This window comes from Gadus macrocephalus, chromosome 8 (genome assembly GCF_031168955.1).
Source record: "Gadus macrocephalus chromosome 8, ASM3116895v1".
In the NCBI taxonomy this organism is placed as follows: domain Eukaryota; kingdom Metazoa; phylum Chordata; class Actinopteri; order Gadiformes; family Gadidae; genus Gadus; species Gadus macrocephalus.
The window spans coordinates 10,965,597-10,977,019 of NC_082389.1; the positions used below are offsets into that span (position 1 = coordinate 10,965,597).

At 49.8% G+C, this 11,423-nt stretch overlaps 1 protein-coding gene across 1 annotated transcript in view; it reads right to left on the reverse strand.

Annotated features, from left to right (window-relative positions):
• astn1 (astrotactin 1) overlaps positions 1 to 11,423 on the reverse strand; it is a 68,450-nt gene that overhangs the window by 1,961 nt on the left and 55,066 nt on the right. Inside the window, exons 16-20 of the mRNA XM_060058634.1 lie at positions 10,781 to 11,006; positions 9,480 to 9,668; positions 1,300 to 1,601; positions 782 to 915; positions 436 to 587 (exon numbers count right to left, since the gene is read on the reverse strand). Of these exons, the coding sequence (XP_059914617.1) occupies positions 436 to 587; positions 782 to 915; positions 1,300 to 1,601; positions 9,480 to 9,668; positions 10,781 to 11,006 (1,003 nt within the window). The remainder of the gene's footprint in view (positions 1 to 435; positions 588 to 781; positions 916 to 1,299; positions 1,602 to 9,479; positions 9,669 to 10,780; positions 11,007 to 11,423) is intronic.

Here is an 11,423-nt window from a genome sequence, read left to right on the forward strand (position 1 = left end):
AAGGTGGTTTTCGTGGAGCGTACCATAGCTCAGAGGGGGTTCTCGAGGGGCGTACCATGTCTCAGAGGGGGTTCTCGTGGAGCATACCATGTTTCAGAGGGGGTTCTCGTGGGGCGTACCATGCCTCAGAGGGGAGGGGGTTCTCGTTGGGCGTACCGTGTCTCAGAGGGGTTCTTGTGGGGCGCACCATGTCTCAGAGGGGTTCTCGTTGGGCGTACCATGTCTCAGTGGGGGTTCTCGTTGGGCGTACCATGTCTCAGAGGGGGTTCTCGTTGGGCGTACCATGTCTCAGAGGGGGTTCTCGTTGGGCGTACCATGTCTCAGAGGGGGTTCTCGTAGGGTGTACCATGTCTCAGAGGGGGTTCTCGTAGGGTGTACCATGTCTCAGAGGGGGTTCTCGTTGGGCGTACCATGTCTCAGAGGGGTTCTACTTACCGGTCTCCACCTTGCCGTGGTCGCTCCTCTCCGTGACCTTCTCCTGGCTGATGAGGTAGTCCACGATGCGGACTCCGATCAGCGGTTCTGCGTGGTTCCACTCCACGATCACCAGCGAGCTGCTGGGCTCGTAGGTGTGGGACAGCCTTAGCCTGCAGGACCACAGGTCAAAGGTCAACCCTACCACTTACCACTAACACAGGTCAAAGGTCAACCCTAACACTCACCACTAACACAGGTCAAAGGTCAACCCTAACACTCACCACTTACACAGGTCAAAGGTTAATCCTTAATACGATAAAGGTTGACCCTAGCCCCTAACAGAGGTCAGAGGTCGTGGTCTGACCTGGGCTGGGGGAGGGGGGCGCAGGTGGGCAGGCCGTCGGCCCCGAAGGCGCTGGAGTCGCAGCGGCACCAGTCATCGATGACATCACCTCTCCCCGAGCACCACAGCATGCTCATCATGGCTTCCTGTAGGGCCTGGGGGTGGGACAACAACATGCTCATCATGGCTTCCTGTAGGGCCTGGGGGTGGGACAACAACATGCTCATCATGGCTTCCTGTAGGGCCTGGGGGTGGGACAACAACATGCTCATCATGGCTTCCTGTAGGGCCTGGGGGTGGGACAACAACATGCTCATCATGGCTTCCTGTAGGGCCTGGGGGTGGGACAACAACATGCTCATCATGGCTTCCTGTAGGGCCTGGGGGTGGGACAACAACATGCTCATCATGGCTTCCTGTAGGGCCTGGGGGTGGGACAACAACATGCTCATCATGGCTTCCTGTAGGGCCTGGGGGCGGGACAACAACATGCTCATCTTGGATTCCTGCAGGGGAGAGGGACTACAGCATGCTCTCACCTGATAGGTCTCGTTGTTGGACACCAGCTCCACGATGGGCGTTGCCCGGGTGATCTGGAGGAGGACGGGCTCGGACTGCTGCCGGCCCCCCGCTGAGGAGGAGGAGGAGGAGGAGGGGGAAGAGGGGGACATGTGACAGAGGTGGCAGGAGGGGGGGCACTGGCCCTGGCTGGAGCAGTCCATGCGGACCCCGCCCACAACGCGCTGGGACCCCGAGTCCAGCAGGCTGGCCATGTAGGCCGGGTAGGTCAGGGTCCGCGGCTCCTTGTCCCGCTCCTCCGACTCCTCCGAGGGGGAGTTACCTGGAGGGGGGAGGGGGGGAGGAGGAGGAGGAGAGAAGGAGAGGGAGGAGGAGGAGGAGAGAAGGAGAGGGAGGAGGAGAGAAGGAGAGGGAGGAGGAGAGAAGGAGAGGGAGATGCTATTATTAGAAGCAGACAAACATCGAAGATCACTTTTCTCCCCCCCCCCCCTTTTACCTGGAGGGGGGGGGGGGGGGGAGAGAGGAGAGGGAGATACTATTATTAGAAGCAGACAAACATTAAAGATCACTTTCTTACTCTGTTCTCTTTTTAATGAGCGTACTCCTCTCTCCTCTCTCTCTTGCCTCTCTCTCCTCTCCCTCCTCCCCTATACATATATACATCTGACATGTACCATATATATGTTTGATGGGGGGGAGACACCAGCCTGGGCCACTGGGGGAGACACCAGCCTGAGGGGAGGCACCAGCCTGGGCCACTGGGGGGAGCTGTGGTTCCATCAGAGCGTCAGATGACCTCCACTCTCCAATGACCTCCGCTTATATACGGACCCAACACATACCAGATCACCCTGCTCCTGCTGCTCCTCATTCCTCCTGCTTCCTACCTCCTCCACCCCCTGCTCCTCCCTACCTCCTCCTCCTGCTTCCTACCTCCTCCTCCCCCTGCTGCTCCCTACCTCCTCATCCTGCTCCCTACCCCGTCACTCCTTCTTTCTAGGTGAGGGAGGTGAGGGAAGAGGAGGAAGAGGAGGTGAGGGGGGAGGAGGTGAATCATCCGACACATTGATGAAGATAGATTTGAGTGAGAGAGGTCAGGTGGAGATAACATCACCCACAGCCCCCCCCCCCCCCCCCCACACACACAGCAATCTTCACCAATCTTTCTTCTGTAGAAAAAGATGCCAGCACATGTAACCATGGCAACAGGTAGATCTACTGCAGTGTAGTACAGAATACCTGGTTATAGAAACCGTCAGAACGCAGCCTGGTTATATAACTAGAGACAGTAGAGTCCACCTAGAGACAGTAAAGTCTAACTAGAGACAGTAGAGTGACAAGAGACAGTAGAGTCTAACTAGAGACAGTATAGTCTAACTACAGACAGTAGAGTCTCACTAGAGACAGTAGAGTCTAATAGAGACAGTAGAGTCTGTAATTCACTACTTCTCTCCTCTGATCAGTAGTCTAATAGAGACAGTAGTCGGTAGTTCACTCCCTCTCTCTGAGCAGTAGAGTCTAATAGAGACAGTATAGTCTAACTACAGACAGTAGAGTCTCACTAGAGACAGTAGAGTCTAATAGAGACAGTAGAGTCTGTAATTCACTACTTCTCTCCTCTGATCAGTAGTCTAATAGAGACAGTAGTCTGTAGTTCACTCCCTCTCTCTGAGCAGTAGAGTCTAATAGAGACAGTAGAGTCTGTAGTTCACTCCCTCTCTCTGAGCAGTAGAGTCTAATAGAGACAGTAGAGTCTGTAGTTCACTCCCTGGTGCCTCTGAGCAGTAGAGTCATTAACTTGATGTACCCGGCGCCGCTGGGGGCGACAGGTATTAGCTATTTCCAACCAGCCAGAGTCTGCAGGCTGGCAGCTCTCGGGTGTGTTAGAGATGGATTCAGCCCTGGGATCTCCAGGTTAGAGGTGTAAATCACATCTAAACAGCCTCCATGACCTCCTCACTGTGCACTCAACCAGGCACTCATAAGGTCTACATGTAGGACCCATATGTAGGAAGGATCCCTAGGACCTAGGATGGGTTCATATGGTCTATATGTAGGAAGGATCCCTAGGACCTAGGATGGGCTGTGCGCTCCTTTACTGATCTTAAAGGGTATTATTAAATCATATTCAGTACATAGAGGATAATACAGTATGAACTGAAGCAAACTAAATCACCTGTTTGTGTGTTCAGATATGATTATGAAATGTCTGCACGATCCAGACGACGTCAGAGCTACGAGTGGATCTGATTCCTTATTATCATCATCTTAGTACCTCATCACATCTAGGCTCCTGGTAAAGTTCTTCATAACATCTACATACTGCTGGTAAAGTATTACATAACATCTATAGAATCCTGGTTAAGTACTTCATAACCTCTCCGTGCTCGAGTACTAAGTACTGCATTTAGAATAAATACTTGGTTTAGGTTGCAGAATTAATGCAATGGACATCCATGTAACTGTGGCTGTCAGCCTTATTCAGGGAATGAAGCAGAAAGACAATGAAATCCAAAGGAGAGAGTGAGGGAGAGAGAGGGAGAGTGAGGGAGAGAGAGAGTGAGGGAGAGAGAGGGAGAGAGAGGGAGAGGGAGAGAGAGTGAGCGTGTCATTAGGGGGAATGACCTCTTGGTGAGGTCACCCGTGACGTTATGAAGCCATAACTGTTAGCCAGGACAATATGCAGCCAATCAAGGCCCTTAACGAGCAACTCCTCTAACGAGCCGTCTCGTTAACTAAACACTTTATGACCCCCCCCACCCCCCCCCCCCCCTTTGGTAATGGTGGTGGTTCCATGTGACATCAGTGTGTGTGTGTGTGTGTGTGTGTGTGTGTGTGTCTGTGTGTGCGGCCATGAAGGCTAGAATGATGTGGAATAGCCTAGCATTATGTAGGCTAGCAGGATGCAGGTTAGCCTGTGGTACGCTAGCATGATGTAAGCAAGCCTGCTGTGCGCTACAGGCTGCGTTAGCTGTGTGCTAGCATGCTGTGCGCTACAGGCTGCGTTAGCTGTGTGCTAGCATGCTGTGCGCTACAGGCTGCGTTAGCTGTGTGCTAGCATGCTGTGCGCTACAGATTGCTATAGGTCTTGGAGATAAATCAATGATAGGAGACGAGAGGAAACACACATGAAACACACACACACACACACACACACAGGTTTAATATTCATGGTCTCAGTCTGAATAGTGCCCGCTGCCTCACCATCTATTTACTCTCCTTAATGAAGGATAATGAATAATAATAATAATAATATAATTATCTTATCACCCTGACCTTGGCATGCAGCCTGCGTACATAAGTATGATAAAGAACACATTATTGTAAGCAATATTACATTATGATACAGATTATTATAATACATTAGGCTACAAATTTGAAATTTGAAAAAATGAATGGATCTGAAGACATGGTACAGTCCCCTAGAGACACCCCCCTAAAGACATGGTATAGTCCACTAGAGACACCCCTCTAAAGACATGGTATAGTCCACTAGAGACACCCCTCTAAAGACATGGTATAGTCCACTAGAGACACCCCTCTAAAGACATGGTTCAGTCCACTAAAGACACCCCTCTGCAGACATGGTACAGTCTACTAGAGGCACCCCTCTAAAGACATGGTACAGTCCACTAGAGACACCCCTCTAAAGACACGGTACGGTCCACTAGAGACACCCCTCTAAAGACATGGTACAGTCCACTAGAGACACCCCTCTAAAGACATGGTACGGTCCACTAGAGACACCCCTTTAAAGACATGCGCCTCCATCACATCCTCCACCTCCATCACATCCTCCACCTCCATCACATCCTCCACCTCCATCACATCCTCCATCACATCCTCCACCTCCATCACATCCTCCACCTCCATCACATCCTCCACCTCCATCACATCCTCCACCTCCATCACATCCTCCATCACATCATCAACCACATCCTCTACCTCCATCACATCCTCCACCTCCATCACATCCTCCTTCACATCATCAACCACATCCTCCGCCTCCATCACATCCTCCGCCTCCATCACATCCTCCGCCTCCATCACATCCTCCATCACATCCTCCACCTCCATCACATCCTCCACCTCCATCACATCCTCCACCTCCACCACATCCTCCATCACATCCTCCACCTCCATCACATCCTCCACCTCCATCACATCCTCCATCACATCCTCCGCCTCCATCACATCCTCCACCTCCACCACATCCTCCATCACATCCTCCACCTCCATCACATCCTCCACCTCCATCACATCCTCCACCTCCATCACATCCTCCACCTCCATCACATCCTCCGCCTCCACCACATCCTCCGTCTCCATCACATCCTCCACCTCCATCACATCCTCCACCTCCATCACATCCTCCGTCTCCATCACATCCTCCACCTCCACCACCTCCACCACATCCTCCACCTCCATCACATCCTCCACCTCCACCACATCCTCCGTCTCCATCACATCCTCCACCTCCATCACATCCTCCGCCTCCATCACATCCTCCACCTCCACCACCTCCACCACCTCCTCCGCCTCCATCACATCCTCCATCACATCCTCCACCTCCATCACATCCTCCACCTCCATCACATCCTCCACCTCCACCACATCCTCCACCTCCACCACATCCTCCACCTCCATCACATCCTCCACCTCCATCACATCCTCCGCCTCCATCACATCCTCCACCTCCATCACATCCTCCACCTCCATCACATCCTCCACCTCCATCACATCCTCCACCTCCATCACATCCTCCACCTCCATCACATCCTCCACCTCCATCACATCCTCCATCACATCCTCCACCTCCATCACATCCTCCACCTCCATCACATCCTCCGCCTCCATCCCATCCTCCATCACATCCTCCGCCTCCATCACATCCTCCGCCTCCACCACATCCTCCGCCTCCATCACATCCTCCATCACATCCTCCACCTCCACCACATCCTCCACCTCCATCACATCCTCCATCACATCCTCCATCACATCCTCCATCACATCCTCCACCTCCACCACATCCTCCACCTCCATCACATCCTCCATCACATCCTCCGCCTCCACCACATCCTCCGCCTCCATCACATCCTCCATCACATCCTCCACCTCCATCACATCCTCCGCCTCCATCACATCCTCCATCACATCCTCCATCACATCCTCCACCTCCATCACATCCTCCGCCTCCATCACATCCTCCATCACATCCTCCATCACATCCTCCATCACATCCTCCGCCTCCACCACATCCTCCGCCTCCACCACATCCTCCGCCTCCATCACATCCTCCACCTCCACCACATCCTCCACCTCCATCACATCCTCCACCTCCACCACCTCCACCACATCCTCCGCCTCCATCACATCCTCCATCACATCCTCCATCACATCCTCCACCTCCACCACATCCTCCGCCTCCATCACATCCTCCACCACATCCTCCACCTCCATCACATCCTCCATCACATCCTCCACCTCCACCACATCCTCCGCCTCCATCACATCCTCCATCACATCCTCCGCCTCCACCACATCCTCCGCCTCCATCCCATCCTCCACAACATCCTCAATAACAGCGCGCTACATGCTGCCATCCCGTGATGAATACATGACCAGCGGCTCATTCCATCAGCTTCCTGCCCAGACAGGATGTTTACAATTCATCGCCACGACGACCGAGTCGACCTCGGGAAGCAGAGCAACGCGATTACATCTCTCCGAAGAGGAGGAGAGTCAAGGAGACTAAATAGATCCCTGAAGAGATGAGGTGAAGAGTAGGGGAGAGAGAGGAGAGAGAGGGGAGAGAGAGTGGAGAGAGGGGGGAGGAGAGAGAGTCAGGGAGGAGGATAGAGGAGAGAGAGAGAGAGAGGAGAGAGGGTGGAGAGATGTGGAAGAGAGAGAGGGAGGAGAGAGGGGAGAGAGAGTGGAGAGAGGGGGAGGAGAGAGTGGAGAGAGGGGGAGGAGAGAGAGTCAGGGAGGATAGAGGAGAGAGAGAGAGAGAGGAGAGAGGGTGGAGAGATGTGGAAGAGAGAGAGGGAGGAGAGAGGGGAGAGAGAGTGGAGAGAGGGGGAGGAGAGAGAGTCAGGGAGGATAGAGGAGAGAGAGAGAGAGAGAGGAGAGAGGGTGGAGAGATGTGGAAGAGAGAGAGGGAGGAGAGTGGGGAGAGAGAGTGGAGAGAGGGGGAGGAGAGAGAGTCAGGGAGGATAGAGGAGAGAGAAAGGAGAGAGAGAGAGAGGGAGAGAGAGAGAGAGAGAGAGAGGAGAGAGAGAGAGAGAGAGGAGAGAGAGAGAGAGAGAGAGAGGGGGGGGGGGGATTAGGGGAGAGGGGGCAGAGAGGGAGGAAAAGAGGAAGGAGAGAGAGAGAGAGAGGAGAGAAGAGAGAGAGAGAGAGAGAGAGGAGAGAGAGAGAGAGAGAGAGAGAGAGAGAGAGAGAGAGAGAGAGGGGGATTAGGGAGAGGGGGCAGAGAGGGAGGAAAAGAGGAAGGAGAGAGAGGGAGAGAGGGAGAGAGAGAGAGAGAGAGAGAGAAAGAGAGAGAGAGAGATAGAAGGAGGAGGAGAGGAGAGAGAGAGAGAGAAGAGAGACTAGAGAGTAGAACAGACAGTAGAGAGGACAGAGGGGGGGGGGGTCATCCCTCCATTCATGTTGCCATGACTATTAACCCCTTTGTGATACCATGACGATAAGCTGAATCAGACAGACCATAATATCTCATAGTTCCTCATCAGATCACATATAACCCACATTGTGTGTGTGTGTGTTATTTTGTCTGTACTCTGTACTGTTTCCTTGTTAATGTTAAGAGTCCAAATTGATTAAAATAACCTGATTTCATATTTTTGGATGAATTTCTCCCGTTGCTAGGGCAGCAGTGTTTCCATGGCAACAGCAGCAGGGCCTTGGAAGGGGAGGCATACCAACTAGGCACCATTCATTTCTTATGTGGATATTAATATTATTACCCGCAGTTATTTACAGAGTACTCTTGGATACCTGTTGTACTATTATTATTATTATTATTATTATTATATTATTATTATTATTATTATTATTATTATAGTATTATTATCCGGTGTTCACAGAGTATCTTTGGATACCGATTGTATTCTATATTATTATATCATTATTAATATTTTCAGGTGTTCACAGAGTACAATTGGATAGCTTATTCTATATTATTATTAATATGTAGAACTAGTGGATAGCTGTTGTTTTCTATATTATTATTAATGTGTAGTGCAAGTCGTTACCTGTTGTATTCTATATTATTATTAATATGTAGTGCAAGTCGTTACCTGTTGTATTCTATATTACTATGTAGTGCAAGTCGTTACCTGTTGTATTCTATATCATTATTAATATGTAGAACTAGTGGATAGCTGTTGTATTTTATATTATTATTAATATGGAGTGCAAGTCGTTACCTGCTGTATTCTATATATTTATTAATATGTAGAACTAGTCGATACCTGTTGTATTTTATATTATTATTAATATGTAGAACTAGTGGATAGCTGATGTTATCGTGGGGTTAGGGTTAGCTAACCCGAGCTTAGCCCCTGATTTCCAAATGTTTAAATTAGTCTACAACACTTTTGGTAAGCAGGTCCAAGGTCTGGTTCCATCCGACCAAAGGGGGCGCTATAGCTCAGCGTCAGCCCCTCCAGGTCTGAACGAGGGGTACAGCCTTATTCACAGGCTGGCCTTCTGTCTGTTGGACCTTCAACATTCTTAAGGGTAGCTCTTAAGCCCCAGTTCTTAAGGACTCTCTATAGGACGTTGAGGGTCAATGAGACCAACAATAGATAGATAAGATAGATAACAACTTAATGGGGGGTCAAGGGTCAGGTTCAAAAACAGGGTCAAGTTAAAAAAATGCAAAGCTATCTAGAAGCCCCCAGACCCCTACCATGAGGTCCTGGTCCAGAACCCCCCAGAGTCCTACCCTGAGGTCCTGGTCCAGAACCCCCCAGAGTCCTACCCTGAGGTCCTGGTCCAGAACCCCCCAGACTCCTACCCTGAGGTCCTGTTCTAGAAGCCCCCCAGAGTCCTACCCTGAGGTCCTGTTCTAGAAGCCCCCCAGAGTCCTACCCTGTGGTCCTGGTCCAGAAGGTCCTGGTCCAGAACCCCCCAGAGTCCTACCCTGAGGTCCAGGTCTAGAAGGTCCTGGTCTAGAAGTCCTCCAGAGTCCTACCCTTGCTGATGTCCTGGTACTCCAGCCACAGCTGCCTCTGGACCTGCTTGTTGGGGTACCAGATGGTGCAGGTCTCCTGGAAGCCGTAGACCGCCTCCTGGACATAGTGGTTCCCAAACTCCGCCAGGATGGAGACGAAGTCGCTCCTCTGGGTCCGCCCATCGAGGGAGTGGAGGGCCGAGCTGAAGGCTAAGGAGGAGGAGGAGGAGGAGGAGGAGGAGGAGGAGGAGGAGGAGAGAGGGGAGAGGAGAAGAGGAGAAGTAGGAGGAGAGAGGAGAGAGGAGAAGAGGAGAGAGGGGGAGTAGGAGGAGGAGGAGAGAGGAGAGGCAGATTTTCAAAACGGCTATTAACGGCTAGCTGGTGGTATAATAGGTCACCTTTAACCATGTCCCCTTAAACAGCTTAACTATATCCCCTTGCACACCTTAACCATGTTCCCTTAAACACCTTTACCATGTGCCCTTAACACCTTTACCATTGCCTAAATACCATACCCATGTATGTATAGTATATAAGTATAAAGTATACACAGTAAATGAGGTTGTTATATATAATAATAATAATGACAAATCATGAATAATAAGTGTATAGTATATATAGTAAATATAGTTATATATATAATAATATCAAATCTAATAAGACACATCATATATTATAAGTATATGGTTATAGATAATAACTAGAATGTGTTTCGTCCTAACGAACTGCGAGAGTGTGGTTGTTAAAATGCTAACATCAGGGATAAAGTTAGCGGCAGCACCGCTGCCTCAACGTCGTAAAAAGTAGTTAAATTTGGCGGGAAAAAACGCCCAATCTGGCAACACTGCCTGCACGTCCTTCACGCTCTCACCTCAGCATAAATCAATGAGAGCGACTGAAAACTTGGAACTTAAACTGTGATTCTGAAGAAAGTATAAAGGTTATCGAAATTCGTTTTTCAGAATTTGTGTTGTGTGTTGATTTGTTAAATGGTTTGAACGAAGGTTAACATTGAAAATTGACCAAGTTAAGATGTCTGTAGTAGTTTAAGTGTCAGAGTAGGCGGACGGCTCTGCCGTCAAATAAGTAGATAGTATATAAGATTATATAGATCATGTATAATAAGTATATAGTATAATGATAGAGATACAATATATATGTATAAGGTATACAGTATGTATAATGATAGGCTTATAGATATGTTATATATAGTAGGTATATAGTATATATAATGATGTAGATATGTTATGTATAATATGTTTATATAATGATATAGACACGTTATGGTATGATAGGTATATAGTATGTATATAGACCGGTACCTTGCGACAGCACCCACTGGTTGAGCTTGACGTGGTACTGGACGGAGCGGAGCTTCCAGTGCTGAACGAGAGGATAACCCGACACCTCGCTGTAGTTCACCATGCCTGAACAAACATACACTGTTAACATCACAATAACATGACCCCTAACCCTTAACCCGACACCTCGCTGTAGTTCACCATGCCTGAACAAACATACACTGTTAACATCACAATAACATGACCCCTAACCCTTAACCCGACACCTCGCTGTAGTTCACCATGCCTGAACAAACATACACTGTTAACATCACAGTAACGCTAATGCCGCTAACACCACGTTAACATGACAGCTAACCCTGCCCACCCCCTTGGCCAGGCACCAGGTAGTAGCCCCGGGGTCGGTGATGCTAGTGATGGTTAGATGTTCCTAGTGCTGCTAGTGATGGTTACTTTGTTTCTGCTAAATGACTCTAACCTTATCTAAGTGATACCAACTACTACTATCGTTTAAATAATGCACTTAACTAGTCCCTGTGCAAAGATTCATGTGTCAAGGGCTTCACAGGTCAACCTGACATCAGAGTTAACCAGGTTCACTCCCTGAGCTAAGGATGGTAGTCCTGAGGATAAGGATGGTGGTCCTGAGATAAGGGTGGTGGTC